Source organism: Manihot esculenta, chromosome 5, assembly GCF_001659605.2.
Source record: "Manihot esculenta cultivar AM560-2 chromosome 5, M.esculenta_v8, whole genome shotgun sequence".
NCBI classification, from domain to species: Eukaryota; Viridiplantae; Streptophyta; class Magnoliopsida; order Malpighiales; family Euphorbiaceae; genus Manihot; species Manihot esculenta.
Window position 1 is genome coordinate 189,373 of NC_035165.2, and position 23,295 is coordinate 212,667.

At 35.3% G+C, this 23,295-nt stretch overlaps 4 protein-coding genes across 5 annotated transcripts; 3 read left to right on the top strand and 1 right to left on the bottom strand.

Annotated features, from left to right (window-relative positions):
* Positions 1–5,100: 5,100 nt before the first annotated feature.
* Positions 5,101–5,851, top strand: LOC110616246 (zinc finger protein 6). Its single transcript, XM_021758607.2, has one exon. It carries the CDS (start codon positions 5,132–5,134, stop codon positions 5,756–5,758), a length of 627 nt encoding a protein of 208 aa, XP_021614299.1. The 5' UTR covers positions 5,101–5,131; the 3' UTR covers positions 5,759–5,851.
* Positions 5,852–7,047: 1,196 nt separating this feature from the next.
* LOC110614445 lies at positions 7,048–7,353 on the top strand. The gene has a single exon (XM_021755979.1). The coding sequence runs from the start codon at positions 7,048–7,050 to the stop codon at positions 7,351–7,353; it is 306 nt and encodes a 101-aa protein (XP_021611671.1).
* Positions 7,354–10,133: 2,780 nt separating this feature from the next.
* On the top strand, positions 10,134–10,577 carry LOC110614449. Its single transcript, XM_021755985.1, has one exon. The coding sequence runs from the start codon at positions 10,134–10,136 to the stop codon at positions 10,575–10,577; it is 444 nt and encodes a 147-aa protein (XP_021611677.1).
* Positions 10,578–11,037: 460 nt separating this feature from the next.
* Positions 11,038–18,686, bottom strand: LOC110616280 (CTP synthase). 2 transcript variants are annotated; one of them, XM_021758655.2, is made up of 22 exons: positions 18,347–18,479; positions 17,863–17,942; positions 17,587–17,673; positions 17,449–17,499; positions 17,235–17,352; positions 17,077–17,133; positions 16,579–16,643; positions 16,417–16,500; positions 15,931–15,981; positions 15,782–15,844; positions 15,623–15,669; positions 15,306–15,375; positions 15,156–15,218; positions 14,089–14,178; positions 13,969–14,007; positions 13,027–13,176; positions 12,879–12,956; positions 12,697–12,782; positions 12,244–12,292; positions 12,073–12,153; positions 11,797–11,890; positions 11,038–11,398 (listed from the first exon to the last, which is right to left on the bottom strand). In XM_021758655.2, exons 1-22 carry the CDS (start codon positions 18,462–18,464, stop codon positions 11,334–11,336), a joined length of 1,686 nt encoding a protein of 561 aa, XP_021614347.1. In that variant the 5' UTR covers positions 18,465–18,479; the 3' UTR covers positions 11,038–11,333. The 2 variants fall into 2 exon arrangements, with proteins under 2 accessions (XP_021614347.1, XP_043812782.1); XM_043956847.1 differs by lacking the exons at positions 11,038–11,398; positions 11,797–11,890; positions 12,073–12,153 and having other exon boundaries at positions 12,248–12,417; positions 18,347–18,686.
* Between the last annotated feature and the right edge of the window lie 4,609 nt (positions 18,687–23,295).

A 23,295-nucleotide genomic window follows, 5' to 3' on the forward strand; every position in this document is an offset into this window, starting at 1 on the left:
AATGGAACAATTAAATATGAACTCTTTTTCCATAGGGCATTGGTAATTAAGTCAGTTCACTCAACTTAACTAATTCGTTTAGTTTTTTTTTTTTTTTTGGTCGACATCTCAGCTGTATATTATTGGACCTGGCTTCTTATTATCGTCATCTTGTCTAATGTAGCTCTAATCTTTTAATTTATTTGACCATTAGAAAAATAGTATGATTTCACTTATCAGCTTTGTCCAATTGCATCCTTGATTAGTGTTCACGGTCAGGGACGGATTTACAGAAGGGCAAGGGTACCTTAAACTTTTTAAAATTATTTAAGTATATTTAGATAATTTTTTAAATTATAAATAGATAAGAGATTATTAAATCTTTAAATTTTTAACCTATCTTAAATACTTATATTATTTATTCTATATAATTTTAACAACATATTATATATAAGTTTAAATATATATATTATTTAGTTTTATTGAATAAGGCCAAAACATAGTAAATAACAATTATTTTAATAAATTATTAAATAATTTAATTTTATAAAATATAAATACATTTTATTTGAATGGTTTTCATATAAAGACAAATTAATAAATTTTTTAAAAATAACTTGAAAATAATTCTATAATAAATAAAACCACATCCCCAAATACTATTTTTACATTAACAACTCTATGTTCTCTATTCTTTTCCAATGAAAAAAATTTTTTTTAATATAAAGTTTCAACTTCAAGGACACTAATTTTTTTTTCAAATTACTTATTTTATAAATATTCACTCATCATTTAATTTATTTTTATGTACTTATCTTTTATTATTATAAAGGAATAATTATTTTTATTTATTTATATTTATGTAATTAAATTTATATATTAGACTTTTAATTTATAAAAATAAATAGTTATTTTTATTTATTTATATTTATGAAATTAAAATTATATTTTAGACTTTTAATTTATAAAAATAAAAATTAAATTAAAAAAAAGTACTATCAAGTAATGGTTAAATTATTTAATAAGTTTAATGGATTATGAGTTAGATTATTTAAAAAAAAAACTTAAATATAAATAAAAGCATATAGTATTTATATAGATAATAACTTAAGTTATTAAAAAAATTTTAAAAATTTTTTACGTGAATAATTTGATTTAACTCGCAAGTAAAATTTTTTTTGTTAATTTGACTTTCAATTTTAAAATTTTATTTTTAATATATATGTATAAAAGTTTGTCAGAAATGAATAAAATTAAACTGTTATACTGATAAAATAAAATTGATCTGTAATTTAAATTTTTGGATCCGCTACTGTTCACTGTTGACCTTACCGTCACGAGATTAATTAATGGCCATTGATAAAGGTCTAGGTGCTGGATGGATCATGTAAATTCATACAATTAAAACAGCTAGGCTTTAATCTTCAACAGAGAGAGGCTTAGTGGGTCCTTTCCAGGATTCTGCAATCTTTTGATGTTGTCTATTAACAATTTAAGCTGTCTTATCTCAAGGTGATGGATCCACATTACAATATCGTCGGGTGAAAGCGATGCCTACGTAAATAGTAAAAAGAGACTAAAAGAGATAATGGAATCATCATCATATGGAAAATGAGCTAGCACTAAAAATGGATGGAATGAAGATAAAAAGTCTTAACCAATAATGAACCACCGTTAGTTTTAGCGTCATTAAGTGAACCGACTGCAATGAAGATGATATATTTAGGCAGGTTCGATAACTTGAAGACCAATCAAAGTAATTAATATCTCTGGTTTCTGTTTTATGTTTTCACTGAACAAGAATTTCTTCGAAAGGGAAAAAGTGTGTATATCAAGAGAGCTTATGTTACTGCCTATACTATTACTAGCAGGTTAAGAATGTTAGGATTGGTATAAGTACAAACTCTAGCTACCCACTATTACAAGGAATCTTAGGTAGCCACTATATATTTGTTTGAGTTTGTCGTATTAGGGCAACAATATCTTGAACTATAGATTCTGGGACAACTCCTGGATTAGACATCCGCGTACAGGAGTCATGAACACTTGAGACTTGCACTAAACATATATAGGAACTTCACATAATGCAACTACATACGTGTATATTAATTTATAGAACATGGATACGAGCAGTTTGATTAAATTATTTTTTGCAGGAGAAATAATTAATCACTTTTACAAGAGAGCACTAGAAATAATTAAAGGTGGCCCTCGCATCACTCATGGAAAAGGCAAAAGGTCACGTTATGAAGTCCCCCACATTAGGTGTCCTTGTGAAAATTTTTCAAAAAGTAACATGCATGCAAAGAATAACCCTAAGTGGCCCCATCAAGTGTACTTTGATATCTCTGAATGAATATATACTTGAAAACCATATTCACCGTCTTACCTGCATCAGCCCTTTAAACTTAGCACATTATTCTCCATCTCTTTACAACCAAAACAATATATATAAAGACATTAAACACAAATGCATCTCTATAATGCCCCAAGTCTACTTCATAAATACAAAGTTGGTTTGTTAGATTGTTTTTTTCTCTTTTCTTTTTGGGGGGTTTCATTCAATAGCAGCAACAAGGTATTTGCTACTTTTGAGCATGAGAGAAGACACTATATGGGGAAACAACACCAACGTGGGCAGTGCACTGTCTGGAAGATACCTAAAGAAGATTACAATTTGTAAGGAAAATGAACTTGGACGTGCACCAAAATTATAATCCGACTGCCGAAATCCTTACCATATGGAAAGGAACCGTGATTTGACACCATAAGCGCAATGGCTGTATATCCTCTTGTCATCTCAAAAATTCCCATTGGCATCTGATTTTTGTGCAAGGCATTGTCAATTAATGCAATCAAGATATATAATTAATATATAAAATTTATTAATAAGCAAATGAAAATTCTATTCATTTTGTGTTGAAATATTTAATTAACATATAAATTATCAAAATTAAAATTTTGATTATTTTTTTTTTAAAATCTGAGCCATACAATCAATTCTGTATTGTGAGTGAATAATTAAATGAAACCCCAAGTAAACTAAACTAAACCAAAGTTTTTTTTTTTTAAAAAAAAAAAAGAAAGAAAAAATTGCATTATACAGAATGTTTAAGCAATGAAACTTGTGATCTTTCAACTCCTTGCTTATTACTAAGGCATCTGCTGATGAATTACATCACGGTAGAAAAAGGGCTAATCTCAAGCGGACAAAGTGTAATGAAAAGTATAGGGTGCCTCTAGACTTATAACAAACTCGAAGAGTACCAATTCCAAGTCTTCAAAAGAAAATGGAATTAGATTTTTGCCTAAATTGATTCAATAATTTCAATATATATTTTCTCAAACCTAATTAGATCTATATTTAACTAGCCTAAAAAAGTGTGCACAATATTCCGGATCATGAGTTTTTCCTTCAAATTCCTATTGCTATATTTGAGAAGAAATTCATTTTTCCCCTTTGTTTTATAATGAAATTAAGGTGAGATTTAAATGTCAAAATTTCTGCTTCTTAAATTAATTAATTTGTTTTACATTCCAAGTGCTGGTCCTTTTGCCTAAGGGGAGATCACATCGTCGTACTGAGGATGATTTAAGAAGTGTAAAGGTAAGGTTCCTTGTCACCATGTCATATATATATATATATATCCAGCAAGCAAAATCGCCTGAGATACTCTATATCACTTTGAATGGATTCTTAATTCTTAAAGAAACTATTGGGATAACTGGAGAAAGGAACGTCAACCCAGCATAGATTATGGGAGACACTGTGCTCATCCTTAACCCTCTACGAGGGGTGAGATGAAGGTTGCGATATCTGTCCATGCGCACGTTAGTGGCCGACACCCTATCTTGTCCAATATGAGTCAAGGAGCGAGGTACCAATACGTGTCGCTACACTATACGGTGACAAATATAGTATGCCAAGTACATAAAACGATTCAATTAGCTATAGCTTCCCCACAGGCCAATGGGGGGAGATTATGTAAGCTCATCTCCTGGGATCTCAGAAGAGCTACAGCTAGTTGATGGGGTTTGTGGGTCATCTTGAATAAGCTAGCATCATGTGTACGGATCGAGACTACATTTTCAAGTCCAGAATCATTAGGTTAGTGACGAATTTGAAAGTTTTCCCTGCCCAAGTTAAAAGGTGAAAGCACTTGTATCTACTCTACCACAAAACTATATTTATACGTACTATTTATTACTTGTGACTGCAAATACAATCTTCTGCAAGCCAAAATGCAAGCACGAAGGCCCAAGGCAGATTTCTTGGGATGTTTATTTGGTGAAAAGGAATATGTTTCACTTCGGACATGCTTTACAGATTTTTATGTTTTTAATTATTAGTAATTAAATTGGAATTACGATGGGAAAAACAGCAATGACAATCCATTGCTGTAGCACTCAATCGATCTATTCTATGTTTAATTAGTTACAAATTGTACATTCACCAGTGTACACTGGTCTTAATTCACATGTGCAAGCACATGGTAGAAAACTAAACTTTGAAAGGTTGTCGGATCACATAGTTCAATGGTTTGAAACAAATTGTACTGAAATTTGTTCTACCACATGGCAATTTTGTACCTCTTTTTTTTTTTTTTTTTTTTTTTCACAAGTTGAAAAAAAATCCTTATAGGAGGCAACTTAATTATATATATTTTTGATAGGAGTACATATATAGCAGGTAGTTTTGGAGAAGTTCAATATTTCTCCAACTACAAGACCTTTCCATTTGCTGGGTGAAAATCTAAGCATATTAAAGATGGAGGGAGAAGAGAGTACCCCAAATAAATCAGCAATGTACTATTTACTAAATATTATTGACAGAAACCTTTGAGCATTCAAGGGTAGACATGCATTTTTGAAGATGGACAAATCACACTTATAATTACCTTGTGCCATCGTTTTTAGCCTAAACCTTGTGTGGCAGGCTTTCCTCGTACGACAGGTCTCACACAATAAATTTGGAGAGGAGACAATCTCGACACTTAAATCACTAAACAAGAGATTTGCTAGCTAGGGTCTTTGTCCGCATGCACAAGTTCTATGCCTATGTAGAAAAAGTATCAAGTCGCATTAATATTAATTAATGTTCCTGTTAGTTGGTTGATAGTAGTATTAATAGAGCCCTATAAATAAAGGGCAAATGCTCCCTTGCATCACAAAAGAGAGTCCTTCATTGACATATATGGCAGAGAGCTCAGCTCCATCCCAGAAGTCCTATGATCACAAGCCGGCCCCCCCATCAGCCGTGAAACTATTCGGTTTCCCATTAACTGAGCACCATGAAATATCAGCCAAAACTGAGAATTGTACAGAAAGCAGGAAATTTGAGTGCCATTTTTGCCGACGAGCCTTTGCCAACTCACAAGCGCTAGGAGGCCACCAAAATGCGCACAAAAGAGAGCGGCAAAGAGCCAGGCGCGTCCAATACCATTGTGATCGGCGCATACTCGCAGGTGCTCCAGTTCCGAGCTCACATGCTGTGAAAGCATCTTCATCTTCCATTTCTGCCGGAGGATTTAGTAGCATCGGTTTTGCTGCTAAATTTAGGCCACAAGCAGCTGTAAGTTCTCGTCCATCATCGACAAGGCCCCAGCTGCTGCTTCCGTCATCTACTTCTCAGTTAACCTCTCTAATTTATGTTGCGCAGCCTTTGCGCTCAGGCAATGCAATGCCATCATTTGTTGAATTTCCTGGTAAATTGTTGTCTGATGAGGATGTAGGGATTGATCTTCGTCTCAAACTTACTCCTTCCGTTAGTCATATATAGCTGAAACCACTAAACTTTGTGCAATTTTTGTCTCTTTTGTGTTTTTTTTATTTATTTGAATTTCTCTTAGAAAATATCCTTTTTAATTTCTAATGCTTTTTTAGTGAGTTTGAACGTTATGATGTGGTAATGCCAGGGAAAATTACCTGCACCATACTCCCCACTAGAATGAATAAATATATTATATAAGAGACCACTTCAAAATCTTCAAAGTTTAATTAATTTTTTTTTTCTGAATCTTTATTGGAAGAGCCTTTGTATGTTATTAATTGTATGAGTATTGAAATGAAAAGAATAGGCAATATTTCAAAAAGAATAGAGTAATAAAAAAAAAAATCTTAAAGGATACAAGTGTCAAGATTAATTAAACCACCTTATGGCATATACTCCCATCATAACTCAAACTACTGGCGCAATAATTCTATCACAGTAATTTGAAGTTAAATTGACAATCACCTTTCTCAAGCTGATGCAATGCAGAATGAACTTTACAACTTTATACATAATAAAAGTACCTTTCCAATTTTTTTTTTTATTTTTTAAAATAAATATATAATATATCTTAATATTAAATTAGTAATTTCTATTGTATTTTTATTAATAATTCTATTAAGCTTTTAATTAGGAATGTGATTACCTGCATTTCACTCACCATAGAAATATTTTTATCCGATCCTTTAAATAGGACAAGTATTATATCCAAATTTTGAAATAATTAACCATCGCAAAACGCAAAGAAAGAAGATATATAAATTAAATTGACATAATTCAGGCAATCAATAAGCACACTCTAAAAACTATGCTATTAATGCAGAGAGCATCAAGCATCTTCAAATATAGCTGTAGGCTGCTGCCTTTTAACCAAGAAACAAGGATGGAAGAATTTTCTTTTCTTTATTCAAGAAAAAGGATTAATTAAATGAAAGCCTTTCTTTCTCCATAAAAAAAAGATCCGCCAAAACCAAGGCCACTGTCCACTACCCACTGCCCTTCCAGCTAACCAATATCAGTATTAAATTATTCCTTTCTCATTTCTACCAATTCTTCTTTACTCACCAAATTAATATAAAAAATTCATATTTCGTCAGACTTCTGAGACCACAAAGCTAGGTAAATTTAAACCCATAAAGCTTATACAAACACCTCTCTCTCCCCCTCTGCCTGCTTTTTTTTTTTTTTGAACTTTCCTTCAATGCCCTTCAATGAAATCCAAAGTCTCACTGTAACCCTAAAGTTCTTTTTATATATTTCCTTTCTCTTACTCTCTCCATCCGCTCGTTATTGCTTAGATGGACGGGTACGGTCAAAGGTCTTACGGTGGTGATAGGAAGTTCGAGATTGTAAGTGGAAAGAGTGCTAACCAGATCTACTCGACTCGCCCGCACTCGCCCGATCCGCCACCGGTTGCGCCTCGCGCGACCAGGCAGGGTCGGACCACGTCCACGCCCTGGAGTTTTAGTGATCCTGAAATGAAGCGAAAAAAGAGGATTGCCAAGTACAAGGTTTACACAGTGGAAGGTAAATTCAAGGATTCTCTAAAGAACGGGCTGCGTTGGATCAAGAACAAGTGCTCTCAGATCGTCCATGGATACTAAGAGAAAGTTACGGTTCTGGTTATTACACGTGGGATCGATTCCATGTCAAGTGTCCGTGGTGCTTATGTGGCAGGATCTTATTTGCAGGGAAATGGTAAGCCAAAGCTAGCGTTGTTTGTTGACTTGTCTCACCGTCTATGTTCAAATGTCGAAACAGCTGCATTTACAAGCATTGGACATTTGGATTTCTCTATTTTTTTTTTTTTCCCCTAAATTTTCTGTGGATTAAACTAAAGGGTATTTTCGTAATTTAGTCGATCAACGGAATGATAGAAATTTTGATAGGCATTACTAGTTACTGATTTTCATGATGAGGAGTTTGATTTTGTGTTAATTAAACATTCGTTGCTGATAAAGCTATAGAGCCACTTGATTAGATCTTTTGAATTTTTATTTTTTCTAAAGAATATAAAAAAATAAAAGTAATTGAGTGTAACAAATTTTTAACTCTGATTTTCACAGGTAACGATTTTAGTTTGTAAATCAAGCACACAGATGCCATTCAATGAGAAAAGTGAAACTAACCACATTCTTCAACTTGTTTTATCATTATTTTTTTAATTACCCCAATTTTTTTTATTAAAAAAAAAAAGGTAAGCCTAAACAAGAAGAAGAAATAAAGGTAACACGTAAATATCGGGTATCCACACAAATGAGTCGAACCCATAATTCAGTGAATTCAATGAGACAGGCCCAACTCAGAAAATTTGGGTGTCAACCTACGACTCCGGCAGCGTCAAGGCCTGACCCAAGTTTATGTTCAATTCCATTTGGATTTTTATCCTCCAAACAAACAATAATTTGAAAGTATTAATTCTTTTATATACAGAGAGAGACAGAGACTCCTCCATTCACTAATGAAAGCAAAAAATGAAATATGTAATTACATCAAAATCAGAAGCCATGGCAGTGCCCTAGTGCTTCTTTAAACTAAAATTGCAAAACTTGGATCCAGACTCCATTTCTTTTTCACGAAAAAAAAGAGAATGGAAAAAGACCCCCCAAAAAAAGGTGATTGCAAAATAAAATATATTTTCTCCGCAATTCCTCCCTTATTATTAAATAATCCACCCACCGGACGTCACCGCCTGCATGGATGTATCCGACCAACCTCATGTCATTGAAGCCTCTTATATATGTTGATAAAATTAAGCTATAAACTGCAGAGCCTTGACGTCTATCATTTTATTCCCACCCAGCTACTGCAGATTCGTCGCTGATGCTTAGTGGCTCATTCCGCCAAGGATCAAAAGCACTTGCATAAGCTGGCGACATAGGAGGTATGAAAACCTCCAGATGGATGTTTTCTGAAGTGGGGTGTGGGGCCTCTATCAACCGTGGTAGAGACTGGTGGCTTTCCAGGTGCATGGAAAACACAAACTTCTTCCATGTGGAAGCTGCATTATTGGCAGGGGAAGCTTTTGGTTTGGTAGATTTGTCAAGTTTTAGCACAAACAGTGCTATCTTAATGAGGCGCATTGGATTGCGATTTTTCTTCCTTTTCAAGCCATCACGGTCGAAACAACCCTTGTTCTTCGCTGAGAAAAATAAACATGAAACGGGGACTTTTGGTGAATTCTGTTCCATCAAATTAAGGGAAGAGAAAGGCACCTTTTGTGGTGGATCCGGCGATGGGAGTTGGCCCGATGTGTGGTTTTCTCTCAACCCTGCTAAGAGCAGAGAGAGAGAGAGAGAGAGAGAGAGAGAGAGGGAGGGAGGGAGAACGGGGAAACCTTGGAGGAAAAGACTTATAGGAAGGAGGAGGACAAATAATTTACCAAAAATAGAAGATACGATGTATTTTTAGACCCTGCGTCTTATAAATTTACTAATCCTTATATATATATATATATAGGCATTTCAGGAAGATGGTTGGTTGCATGTTATCACACGTTTATAGAGTTATATACATGAGGAAATTAATGGCGTATAATTAAAATGAGTTTAGCTCCCAACAACTGAAAGCGTGACGATATTGAAAGCCCAAAAAAAAAAAAAAAAAAAAAGAAAAAAAGAAAATCTCAATACGGTTTTACTGCTTCTTATAAACCCTACCTACGTACATCTTAATCGAAGAAATTATTACTGTAAAAATTAAATACAACCATCTAACAATAGTGGTGTCCATCTCATTTCTCCCACCTTATTAATTTTTAATTGTAAACTTCTCTTTGCTTATCAAAAATAAAGAAAAATAGATTCACATTGGGATTCTAAAATAGAAAAAGATATCAAATGATTAGGACAGCTTCATATTAATATTGGTCCATTTGTAAGCATAAGCTACTTCTCTCTCAACTACTAATTCATATTGATTATATCCTTCTTATAATAATAAAAAAAAGGGGTCTCTTACGAACCTTAATTTCCTGGAAGCATAAAAACAATTAGCAAGCGTTTACTTGTACAAATTAAAGTCGCTCACATGTTTTTACAAATTATTATTATTAAACTCCAGCTACTGTACAGCATGCGTAGCGTACAGCCTATACTTCACATTTCTTCGTTTCGACTTTCACAGCAACTTCTTCCTCTGGAGCCACGTTAAATCAAAGCCTACAGCTCATATATATATATATACATATATATATGCATGAATTGAATTCTCTCATTAGCATGCGCCACGCGAAAATCTCAAAACTACCCAAACGAATTCTCAGCTTTTACTCTTCTCTACTACCCATATACAGAAATGGCAAGAAAAAATCATAGAGCATGGAACATCCTGCGTATAGCATTGTTTATGGGCAAGAAAAGGTGGCGTTTTCAAGAGACGTTTGATGGTGGAACTACGAGTTTTCCCCCAGTTTCTTAAAAGCCTAGCCCAAGGCCACACCACTCGCACCCAACTCCATCATGGAGAGCGCCAGCTCTTCTTTGACAAGACACCTATTTTTCACGTTAAGATGCACGGCCCCGTGCGATTCAACATTCCTTGCACTACCCCGCAAGTCGACTTCGACGATGATGAGTATGAGTGTGACGATGGAGGGTGGAGAAGTTTCTTGAAAGGCGTTGAGGAAGAAGAATACAAGGAAAGAATCCCGGAGGAGGAAAAAGAGATTGATCTGAGAGCCGAGGAGTTCATAGCTAAATTCCATGAGCAAATGAAGATTCAAAGACAATCTCTCGTCTTCAGTACAATGACATGGACAAATGAAGATTCAAAGACAAATCATTTCGTGACCATTTCTTCCTTTCTAAAAGATTGCCGCATTTTGTAAGTAAATATCGGAAGGGATTCCGTTGAGTATTTAATAAATTCCTGCGATTTTTTCCTCGTGCGATCATGGTATGCGTTCATCATGTTAACTAGCAAAAAATTTTATACTGTGCTAGTCTCACCTTAATTCATGTGAAAAAATAAACAATAAATTCAAGCAAATAACTCCAACTAATAATTGCTATTTGAATGTCTTAAAAAATGTGTATTCACCTTCCAATAATTCATCCGCCAATTATACTGCCTAATCCAAATGTTTTATGTCTGCTGACGCAGAATATACTGCATCAAAAAGCATACGACATCTTTTCCTCCATTACAAAGATTCTACACTAACCAAGGCCAAACTGCTCATGAAGCCTTAATGGCTACAACAGAATCCTACAAAACTGTATTAATATTTAAAAAAAAAAAGAAAAGAAATATATACAAACAATATGGATGAGATCAACCCAGCACCATTCGTAACAGAGATCCTTCGATTGATATTAGTTTAAATTTTGATAGTCATGTACATACTTGACCCGTACAGGTCAGAATAGTAATGCATGCAACTGCCAGCTAATTTTTAACAATTTACATTTTACAACCAGGCAGAGAGCACAATTCCAACACAGACGAATCACAAGATCAGTTGCATTTCAACCTAAAACGTTCTTTAAAATTTTTGTTAATTGTATCTATCCCTTAAAATTTTACTCTTTTCTCATGAGAAATAACTACCTTTTTTATGCCTGATTTTGAAGAATCATGTAAATCAAACCCCATTCTGGTGATTGTTAAGAAATGCTTCCAACCTTCCTGTTGCTGCCAACATGAAACCTACATTGCAAATGCCAGAATATATCAACACTAGAATACACATTGAATAAAAATCTATTAATTATTTCCATGAATAAAGAAATTGCCTACTGACTCCTCTATCAATAACATTGTGGCCTTACAAAAACAGATAATTTCCACATCAGACCAAATAAATAATTGTTTGATAAGATTTATTTAGAAGACTACAACCCATAGCCAATAACTATACAAGTTTGAACGAATCACTGAAAACTATTTGAAGTAAAACAGTTGATTTTATTGCTATTCTGCAATGATCTTTTCCTTAACCAAAAGCACCTACGTGCCTCTCCTTCCTTTCCATGCACACACTTGATTCATATTCCCATTCTGCCTACAAGGGTATTAATGGTGAAAAACGTTATCATAATAAGTACCTAAAAATAGGGGTGATGGCCTCCGGGGACGTGATTTGAACTCTGGATGAAATTGCACACCTATATAAAAAGGATGACTTGGAAGCTCTAAAATCTGCACATAAAAGAAAATATATAAGCTTAAGGTTTCAACAGTATGCCTAAGCATAAAGTTCAATCCTTCCTCTTCAGCAGAGTGAATGCAGCTAGACAATTTCAAACCCAATGAGCTTGAATGTACGTGTGTGTGTGTGTGTGCACGCACACAAAACAACAAAGCCATAGCTTAGAAAATACCTCCATCCTCTTTCTTGTTTCATCCTTCCCAACAAACTTTAAGCCTCTTTCTTCTAGAACTCCAATTATGTCGGGATTTACCTGCAAAATCAATGTCAAAACACTGCTCATTGAATCATATTGTGTTAGTCGATCACTTCTCTTCCAACTTGTTAAAAACTTGCAACTAACCTCATATCTATGTCGATGTCGTTCATCTACATACTGACGATTACCATATCTAGCAATTAAAATCAATTAAAATAAGTGGATACAAACACCAAAATATTCAAATCAAACAGGCAATTCATTTTGTCCCAGCATCAGCAGCCTCAAATCTTACGTACAGCAACAGGTAACTGGTTACTGGTCCAAAAAAAAAAGGGAAAAGCAAAACTTAATTTATCAATATCTGCCACTACTCCTTTGGCTGCAATAGGAAAATAGTTGTACCTATTGCCTTTTATTTTTCTTCCTTTTTTTGAAGTGTAGCGAAGACTTCAGTGGTTATGGTGAGCACAGAAACTAAATTATATAGGACAGGCGATATGCACAAAAGTACAGAATCACTCAACCAGTATCCTTCAGTTGCAAGGTGGCTTCATATACATCTGAAATAGATGAAATATAAAACAAAACACTTACAATTTAGCAGTAATACAGTCAGGGGTCTGGAAAAAGGTCTTCCGGGATCCTAATCTCATTGTGCTTCCCATGTGTGTTGTCGAACCCTGCACACAAGTAAGATGATAAAACAGTAAAAGGCAAATAGCAACACATGTAGGTGAAAACTAAGTAAACATATTAAACGCACAAAAGTTTTGTACCTCGGGCATGAAGATCACAACATTTTCAGATGTTTGGGCATCAAACTCCTCACTATTTGCTCTTTCCATACTCAAAACCTAAAACAAATAATTAGCGAAGGATGTATGGTTGAAAAAATAGGGAAATTCTTAGGAAGAAATCACTTACAGATCTAGCAAACTCAATTACAGAAATCTGCATGCCTAAGCAAATTCCAAGGTAAGGAATATTGTTCTCTCTGGCAAACTTGGCAGCCAGCATCATTCCTCTTACACCACGATCTCCAAAACCTCCTGGCACTAAGACACATGCTGCATTCTGCAAATGAGGATTTTGTCAAAAACAGATTATGAAGGAAAAAGAATGGTAGGAGGGGGGAGAATCAGTAGCCCTTTTCCATTCTATTAAGAAAACATCTGTTTCTGCTGAACCACCAAAAGTATGGGCAGAGACTAAAAAAAAAGCCTGTAAAGAGAGAAAGGGAGAGTTGCAACAGAAAGTCTTGAGCATACCCTCGTTACAATCTACTTTGCTACTTTTTCTCTCTTTCCTCCAGTCTATTTAAAAAACCAAGCCTAGGCTACACAACCGCCCGGGGGGTGGGGGGGGGTGGGGAACCTTCCTTCCTAATCCCCTCCAAACCCGTCAAAAAATTACTCTACTTATCCATGAGAAGTTGCTGGAATGGCATTATCAATCTAGTTTAAAAATAAATAAGTAAATTATTTGATCAGTGATTATAAAACCCAATGCTTGAGACATCAGGAAACAAATGAAGGAAGAAGTGCAAACTTCAAACTCATTGTCCTTGAGGAAGTCAGGCAGATGTGACAATATAAACATCATAGGATGATAAAAGGATGGGAAGGGAAAACTATAAAGTCGCTATGTTGAAATTCCACAATAGGAAAAAGCGGAGCAATTAAAATGAAAATGATAGCACCCATGAGAATTATGAATGTCAGTACTCAATATCATTCCCGAGAGAAGGATGATTGAGGAAGCCAAAGTCATTAGGTATCTGCATATTAGCTAAAGGCAAATAGGAAAACTATGAAAAAAAGGGAAAAGGTAGCAAAAAAGTTATTCATAAAGAGGCTTAATACCTACCCTCAAAGTCTCCCATGCAGCAGCATGAGCTTCTGGTGTCTGTGTAATAGAAAAATGTTAATAGAGGGCAACATAAAGATAAATAACATAAATCTACATGAAACTAGATAGTTTCAATACCAATTTTGCAGTATCATCTTCAAGATCTGAAGCTGCAATCCAATCAATTGATGGCTTCAATGAACATGCAATACAGGCATGTAGAAGGGCCTGCAAGCATGACAAAGCATGTTAGTAAGAGGTTTACACAACGACGTCTATATTTAAGTAACACAGCTTGACTGTTCATACAGCCTATCTTAATGAATATTTATATAGAAATAAATAATTGGTAGATGTATACTTCCATCACCTGTTTGGTTTGAGGGAAAATAAGGGAGGATACAAGATGAAGAGAGGAACTTTCCCCTCATTGATCAGAGATGTAAATAACAAGGGGAATGAAAATAATCCTTATAATCCCCTTCAATCAATCTCTCCAATTTGGAGAGCATATAGCACAAAATGGAGAGAAAAGTCACTTTTTATTATAAAATTACATTTCCAAACCTATTAACTTTATTGAAATTTGTGAAGACTTGTAAATATATAGAAAGCAAAATTGTAAAATTAATATGTTGTTTTCTTTCTCTTATTTTCCTCTCTTTCAAACTAGATAAATACTTTCATCTTCATTTCATTCGCATATTCCTCCCTTTATTTTTCTCTCATCCAAATAAGCGAGAAAACAATAAGGAGAATTCTAACTTTATTTTCTATTTTCATTTTATTTACTTCTTAAATGATAGTGAAACAAAGCATTATGCTAACAAAAAAATTGCATAATTCTTCCCTAAAACAGAATCTGATTGAAATGTATATAGCACATCACTAATTCCCTTCAGAATCATCTAGATCATAGTTAAAAAAAAATGATAGTCAATAGTTGCACAATGTTGTACAAATAAAAATATCAACTAGATCATAGTTAAAAAAATGATAGCTCATAGGGCGACAATGTTACACAAGTACAAACCAACACTTATATATCCTGTACTCTATTAGCATCTAATATCTGAAAGGATATTTCTTCCTAATGTATTTTAATTGGTCAAATCACACACCAAAAGGAGTAGGAAACCAAGTTGCCCTTTACAGGATATATTTTTCTTCTTCAAACTGAAAAACCATGATAAATGATAGCATACCTTCACAACAGACAGATATGAGTCTGTCAGGCCAACATACTTCCCAACCATTGCAATCCTAACCTGCACATATTACTCTCAGCTTGTCTAAGGAACAAGGAAGAATTAATCAAACAAGACAATTACAAGCTAACTGAGTATAATACATACAGAATTAGTGAGATTATCATAAGTCTCAGCCATCTTTGTCCAATCTTGTAAATCAGGAGGTGTTGCAATGCTGACATAGAACATTATACGCAGTTAGCTAACATGATCAATCTTCCCGCACTCAGTATTTCATTCATAGTTTATTCCACACATTTTGTTTTGCTTAGTATCCAACAAGTTCAATCATTAGCTATACCCACAATAATTATAATATAAAGAAATGTAAAGCTAGAATCTACTTTACAACTAGCTTTATTCCATCATACAAGAAAATTTTGGATGTGGTGAGTTTCATTAGTGCTATAAAGAAAATTTACCTAAGCAAGTTAAGCTGTTTTAGAATTGCATAATGGCTGTTTTGGTTCTGTAAATGAAAAGAATGTCAAACAAAATTAAAACACGTATATGAATTGAAAAAAAAAATCTGAAGATATTAAGCTTCCAAGCATTAAAAAAAAAGGGTAAACACCACCTACCATAAGTAGTAGAGGGATATGCCAAATGTTTGGAACATCATGGATATTGAGAATATTAGCAGCCTGCAGATATTAAAAATAGACAATACAAGATAAATAAAAGATACATAAACATCACTATGTTACAGAAAAAAGTTTTTCAAGCTTACCGCAACATGACAAAACTGAGACAGTTTCTCCTTTGTATTTTCCAACAAAGGCTGCAATGCAATTAGCAAAATTCATTATTTGCCTAAATTATCAAATTTAGACTTAAAGAAAATGTTTGTAAAAGCAAAGCTGTTGATGTCAAATAACACTTGACATTCATGTTTTGGCACACAAAAGAAATGCACAAGGACTTCAAATATTCATTAGCAGAAATTTTGGTAACTTGGGTAACACAAACTAATTCCACTATGCAATCAGCAAAAGGAACATGGCCACACATCTAAAGATAATCAGTTTTGCTATTTTCAGGAGATCAGCCATGATAAAATAGTATACACAGGAACTAAAATGACAAAGCCGATTCTGGTCTCAAAAATCAGTGTTCAAGCAATTCCCAGTGAAATTGCAAAGATTCTTGGCTAGATAATTCTGCTCAGTAATCCTCTTGCAAATGTGTAGATGTCAACCAGGGGGAATTAACTTACCTGAGCAGACCTACATGCCAATAGGTGTGGAGTCAAGCCTAATGCTCTCAATTCACGGACACTGTGCTGTGTAGGCTTTGTTTTCTGCATTGAGAAACACAGAAGAATGAGCATTCAAATGGAATAATGAACTTTGACTCCAAAATGCACTTGAATTATTACTTGCTCGCCAACAACTCCTAGCACAGGTATCAGGCTCACATGAATAAGACAGAAGTTATCTTGTCCTGCACAGTGAAATTAATAATAGCAATAATAATTACTTTGGTAATGAAATAATCTAATTTAGGATCATTTACAGGTATACAAGAGAAGAAATTTACTACTCTCAAACATTAATTTCTGTTAGCTTGACAACAGATCTAAATTCCCCCTTATATCTGAGGTACTCAGCTAATTAATTCACTTAACATCTAATCACGCAAAGGAAGCGAGAATAATTCAGAATGAACAATTAAAAAAAATCAGTTAACCCATAATTCTCATAAAGTATCTGGCCAAAACAGTTAAATACTTAATAAATCTCATGGGGAACTCCCTAGAGATTTCAATACACACCACTTTATGGCATGTTAAGAACTACCAATCAAATCAGACACATAAATCAACACAGGTACCACAACAATGTCCTAGAAGATATAACATAAAGCATAACCTTACCAACTGAAAATGACAGTTGACGCAAAGCCTCAATGAATGGCATCGATTCAATGTCACCTAAAGGAGAAAGACAAAGCATAAACTACCCCTCCATTGAAAATCAACGAGGGTGGATAAAATTATTTTAATGATCTATCTTCATATCCCACTGCTCTCACCTACTGTTCCACCCAATTCTATCACACATACATCTGCAGCGCCCTCCTTTCCATCCACAGGAATGACAGCAACTGACTCGATCCAATTTTTAATGGCATCAGTGATATGTGGAACTACCTGGAATTCAGTCAAAGCTCAGTTACCAATATAATTCTGCACATGCATAATCCAGTTGAAATTAACAAAGATAACTAGTTAGCTACAGAGCATCACCTGAACAGTCTTTCCAAGATAATCACCTCTCCTCTCCTTTTCAATCACAGACTGATTAAATTCAAACAAAATTAATGGTTCAGAACAGCTACAATACAAATAACCTGATATATTGATCTACTGGTTACGTTCAAATACCTGAAATATCTTTCCTGTGGTAATGTTGTTATCCCTCGTAAGTGTCACATCCAGGAACCTCTCATAGTTACCTAAATCTAAATCAACCTTTTAAGAGAAACCAAGGTACAAACCTGTTATTTATTGATTAGCACAACATTTACCTATCTGAACATATATATATGCACAAGCAACAAAAACAAAGTCTTGTCTGTCTCTGATCTCTTGAGGGAAAAAAATGGAATGATTCCAAGAAGTATATATAGGAAAAGAGAAAGGAAGTTGAAAGGGTTAGACCTCTCCGCCATCATCAAGAACAAAGACCTCCCCATGCTCAAAGGGGGACATGGTACCAGCATCAGTATTCAGGTAAGGATCTGCCAGACATATGCACAAATATAAGACAGTGAAAATTGAAAGGCAGTTGCTCAAATTATTTAGCTGCATCAAAAAAGAGATAAGGGGAATATAAATCAACAAGTGGATTAACAAGAAGGAGAAGAAGGTGGTGCACACTCAACGCTACAGTACCCACCAAAAGAGTAATAAAAAAAAACATCGAACTATTAAATTCCGAAGAAACAATAAAAAATTCCAATGCTAAAAGAGCAATATTAATAAAATTAAACAGGAAAACTTAGAAATTTAAAGATGCCAATAATTCAAGTACTTCAAGCGATACACATTACCCAAAAAGAAACCAACATATAATAGAACAAGCCAAAATAAGACAAAACAAAAGTAAATAAAGAGCTACAGGTAAATACAGCTAAAAGAAAACCTATTTTGATGGAAGTGATTCGAAGGCCGCAAGCCTTAAGGACGACTCCTATACTGCTGGCAGTGACGCCCTTGCCGAGCCCACTGACGACTCCACCTGTCACTAGCACGTATTTCATTTCTCTATCTGAATGTCTTTTGACTTTGGTTTCTGCGGCGGTACCCTTGTGTCCCCGTGTGTAGGCAAAGTGTTTGGATTAATGTCCGAGCGGGAAAGCTGCAGTTGCACGGTTTGTTTCTTATGAACTTGCTTTTCCAAATTTAACAAACCTAAAAGAGAAGAAGGGACTGCGCTCAAAGACTTGGCGGTAAGTTTTATTTTTTTTTTTTTTGACTTGGTGGTAAGTAGGTATTTATGCATTCTTTCTTTTTATGGTCTCTCCTAAACAGTGTCAAAAGTTGAGAAAACAACAAGGATAAAGCCCAAATCCTCAAAACTCAAAAAAAAAAAAAAAAATCGAGTTAATAGCATTTTATTTCAGTTTTATACCCTTGCATTAGTTATTTTCCGTTCAGTAGGTTTAAATCAAAACTCATTTATATTTAAAAGAGTACAGAAAAAAAAATTCTCATCTAAGCTTGAAATTTTTTTTTTTCTTCTATTCAAGAATTGGCAACTCTTGACGGGCAGGGGAGTTGCCTGCCTAAGATGATCTAGAAGAAAGCTATAGGAACATTCAAGTTAATTAGATGATGGTGAGTATAGTGAATTTGGAGGCTCGTACAAATAATTTTAAGCACATAACCTTTGGATTCTATGTTTTTGGGAATGAATCATATCACCATTGAAAAAAAAAAGTAAAAAATTTGGACGGTATCTTTCTCCACCATAGACATTGAGAAAGAGCATACCACACCACCCTCGTCACTTTGCCCTCCATTTTTCTATTATTCTTTTCCAAGTACCACCGTACCAGCATTCTCAACTAAAAGAAAAAAGTATCACCTTTGATATTCTAAGATCCAATAGAAAGTAGGCTCAATGTGTATTTTGATAAAATTAGTCTGGTTGGCTCATGCCTTTCTTCTTTTATCTTTTTCCGTTTTGTCCTCTAATGACGCATAACCGCTGTCATACGCCTGTACGCCCTGTCATTATCATGCGGGATTGTACATATGGACATACTGTATCCTTTTCCATCATCAGAAATCCATTGAATTTCCTCTGATGTCATGTGGACATGATCCCAGATGTCTAGGGGTTTGTTGCTCCACGGATCCATCAAGTCGATTGGACCGAACCTCCTTCACTTGGGCTTGAGCTCTGTCCCGTCTGGCCTGTCCAAGCGAGGCCTGGGTTGCAACTGGAGGACAGATTTGTGTATTAGGCTTTAATGGGGTTATGGCCTGGCCTTCTAGCGTGAGCTCAGTCATAGCCTGGGTGTCTAAAGTCATGCAGTTATCAAGTGCCCCTGTACTCACTCATTAACTATTCCATGATTAATGATGGAGTAAATCTCGAAACTCTAATTATTACTGCGCAGCTCTAGGAGCGCTTTTATCAAAACGTCTTCTGTTTGCCTTTACCCATTTTAAATTTATACTTTTGATTTCACTCGTTGCTCTGCCTTTTACGCTACTTTACTATCTTGCTCTCTTTCTTCCCTATAATTTATGCTTTTTCAATTTGAGGTACGTTCTACTCTTTCAATGGCTTTCGTTAGAATTTTTCGATATTTGGGTCTGATGTCTTCTATCACTCCTTCTTCCATTTTTAATTATTTCTCCAGCGACTGTGCTGATACCACCATTTATAGGATTAGAGCTCCCCTTCCTAATGAGAGGATTGTCTTTACCAACCCTCCTCCGGCAAGCCTAATAGACATCCAGTAAAGGCACAACCTAGTCTTCTTTATCAAACAGCACGATTTTGAGCTGACCTTCCATTGTACCCCTTTCTTCATTGAAGTCTTCCGTCACTTTAGGGTGACTCCCCATATGCCTTTTACCCTTTTCTTCATTGAAGTCTTCCGTCACTTTAAGGTGACTCCCTGTATGTTGTCTCTCAATTTCATCCTATTCATGTGTTATTTTGAGCCGTTTGTTTGTGCCAAAATTTTGCCCCCTTCGTTGCGTTGTTCTGTACCTTCTTCTGTCTCGTCAAGTCCACCCATGGATTCTACTATTTTGGTCCTCATGTAGGGTTGTCCTTCTTTATCAGATTTAAGGACTCAATAAAAGGTTGGACTGATGCCTTTTGTGGCAGTTGAGTTAAAGAAGAGCTCGGGAATCAAGAAAATGGCATGATGCTTCAAAGATTTAAAATGGTAAATTCCAAATTATGACAAATCAAACTACCATTGCTTAATTCAAGACTTACAAGATGAGAAATATATTTGGGAAGAATGAGAGAATAAGAAAATAAGCAACACAGTTTCAATACATGTGGACATGCAATACAATTTCAGATAGCGTAATGCATGTATGACCAAATTGTACTTAGACCAATTTTGTTATTTTGGTATTTTAGTATTTTGTGAGATTTGTTTTAAATTAATTTAGCCTATATTAGAAGCCAAATTCATGCAACCCATTTAGGAAGGAGATTTCTCCAAGACAATTTAAGAAAATGATTTTTAATGTAATATAGGTTTGACTATTTAACTAGATACTCTTTCTATATTGTAATTACATCTTTCTATAACAGAATTAGGATTTGGAGGCTATAAAACACCCTTAAGGTGGCGGCCACAATTAGCCAATGAATAAAAGATAATGTTATGAACAATATTTGGTTCTTCTCCATTATTTAATAATTTATCAAGGTTTAACCTTGTGGCATTCTAATATGGATCTCCTCCATCAAGAATTTATCATGGCGTTCTCGAAGATGGAATCGCTTGATTATCTATATTTCTAATCACATTGGTTGGTTAGGGGTTTAGTTGAGCAACCTTCGCTCCATGATCTATGTTTCTAATCATATTGCTTGGTTAAGGGTGTAGTAGAGTAACCTTCGCTTCATTATCTATGTTTCTAATTATATTTGTTGGTTAGGGGTGTAGTAGAACAACCTTCTGAAAGATTTTTTTGCTTTGTTCTTTATCAAGTTGTGTAACGGGGTTTTTAATCACATGTTGATCCTAGGTTCCGCATCATATCGCACCTTTTCACAAACTCCCCCGCTTCTTTCTTGACTGTAGGCTAGTAATATCCTTGCCGAAAAATCTTGTTCGCTAATGTGGTTGCCTCCTCATGAACTCCACATACTTTTTGATGTATCTCTTGGATCACCCTGACTGTTTCTTTCGGTCCTACACATCTTAGCAACGGACTGGATTTACCTCTCTGATAGAGGGTTCCTCTTACTGCTTAATAATTGGCAGCCTTAGTTGCAATTTTTTAGGCTTTTGCTTTATTCTCGGGCAATTTCTCTATTTCAAGGTACTCTAGGTATGGGGTCATCTAGCTTCATGCTTCATCGATGTACATGACGGGGGTTGGCTTTTCAAAGGTGGGGCATTTGCTGCACATACATTTCATCTAAGAGTTGTTCTAGTTCCTTCACTGACAATTTACTGGGCGAATTTGCTTCCTTATTCTCTTCTTAGGGTATTCTCTGATACATGGACAATAATTCCTTGCTCATCGAGCTCGGCTTCTAGAGCTCGTACTTTGGCTAGATACTTCTGCATAATGGGGTTTTTTGCTTGGTATACTCCTGTTATTTGATTCACTACAAGCTGAGAATCATTGTTTATTCTGAGATTGGTTGCCCCCACTCCCAAGGCTATCTGCATCCCATTCAGGAGAGTTTCATATTCCGTCATGTTGTTAGACACTGAAAATCCAAAGCATAGGGCATAGCACACTCTGAATTCATCTAGCCCTTTTAATAGAATTCCTGTCCCACTACATGTGGAACTCGATACCTCATTTACGAATAGATTTCATCTGAATTCATGTGGTTGTTGGTTCCTCTCTTTTTTTTCTACTGAACTCGGCAATGTGTCGCCCTGCTCTTTTTTATCCGAGTTGAAGGAGCACTCAGCTATAAAGTCAGATAAGGCCTGGGCTTTGATGGCCATTTGAGGTCGGTAAATAAGGCAATATGGACTGATTTCTACGGATCAGACTAGCATTCATCTTGAAGTCTTGGGCCTGTGTAAGATCTTTTTCAAGGGTTGGTTAGTCATTACTACTCCCGGGTGGCATTCGAGGTACATCCTAAACTTCCTCACTGCCAACAACAAAACGAATGCCAGCTTTTCAATATTCATGTATCTGAACTCGGCGTCTCTGAGCACATTACTAACATAGAAGATAAGCTTATGGATTCCTGCTTCTTCCCTTACCAGTACGACACTCACTGCCTGTTCGGATGCAACCAAGTAAATCAACAGTCCCTCTCTTGCTAGGGGATTGCTAAGTACATGAGGGAAACTGAGATATTCTTTAAGGTTTTTGAAGGCTTCCTAGAAATCTTTTAACCATTCAAAGTTTGGGACCTTTCTTAGCTTCTTAAAGAAAGGTTGGCATATCTCTGCTGACTTGGATATGAACCTGTTGAGTGCTACTACTCTTTCTGTAAGCCTCTGTACATCCCTTACACAAGTTGGCTCAAATATAGCCAGTATGGCCTCTGCCTTCTCCAGGTTTGGCTCTATGCCCTTCCCATTGACCATGTAGCCTAAAAATTTCCCTCCTCTGATGAAGAAAGCGCACTTTGCTAGGTTTAACCTTATTTTGTATTGTTGCAGTACCCTGAAGACCTCTTTCAAGTAGGTCAGATATTGCTGGAAGGTATGACTTTTAACTACCATGTCATCGACGTAGACATCCATGTTTCTCCCTATTTGATTCTTGAAGATTTTATTCATCAACCGCTGATATGTTGTCCCGACATTTTTCAACCCGAAAGGCATAGTCTTGTAGCAATATGTTCCATCTTCGGTTATGAAGGAGGTCTTCTCTTTGTTAGACCTATCCATAGGGATCTGAGGATACCCT

Bases quoted from the DNA above. Each gene is read 5' to 3' on its own strand.
- LOC110614449 (XM_021755985.1), top strand. From the start codon at position 10,134: ATGGTGGAACTACGAGTTTTCCCCCAGTTTCTTAAAAGCCTAGCCCAA.
- LOC110614445 (XM_021755979.1), top strand. From the start codon at position 7,048: ATGGACGGGTACGGTCAAAGGTCTTACGGTGGTGATAGGAAGTTCGAG.
- LOC110616246 (XM_021758607.2), top strand. From the start codon at position 5,132: ATGCTCCCTTGCATCACAAAAGAGAGTCCTTCATTGACATATATGGCA.
- LOC110616280 (XM_021758655.2), bottom strand. From the start codon at position 18,464: ATGAAATACGTGCTAGTGACAGGTGGAGTCGTCAGTGGGCTCGGCAAG. The intron at 17,943-18,346 runs GTTTTCTTTTAG...TATGTCTGGCAG, and splicing joins AATCACTTCCATCAAAATAG to ATCCTTACCTGAATACTGAT. The intron at 16,644-17,076 runs GTAAGGTTATGC...TTCACTGTGCAG, and splicing joins TCAACTGTCATTTTCAGTTG to GACAAGATAACTTCTGTCTT.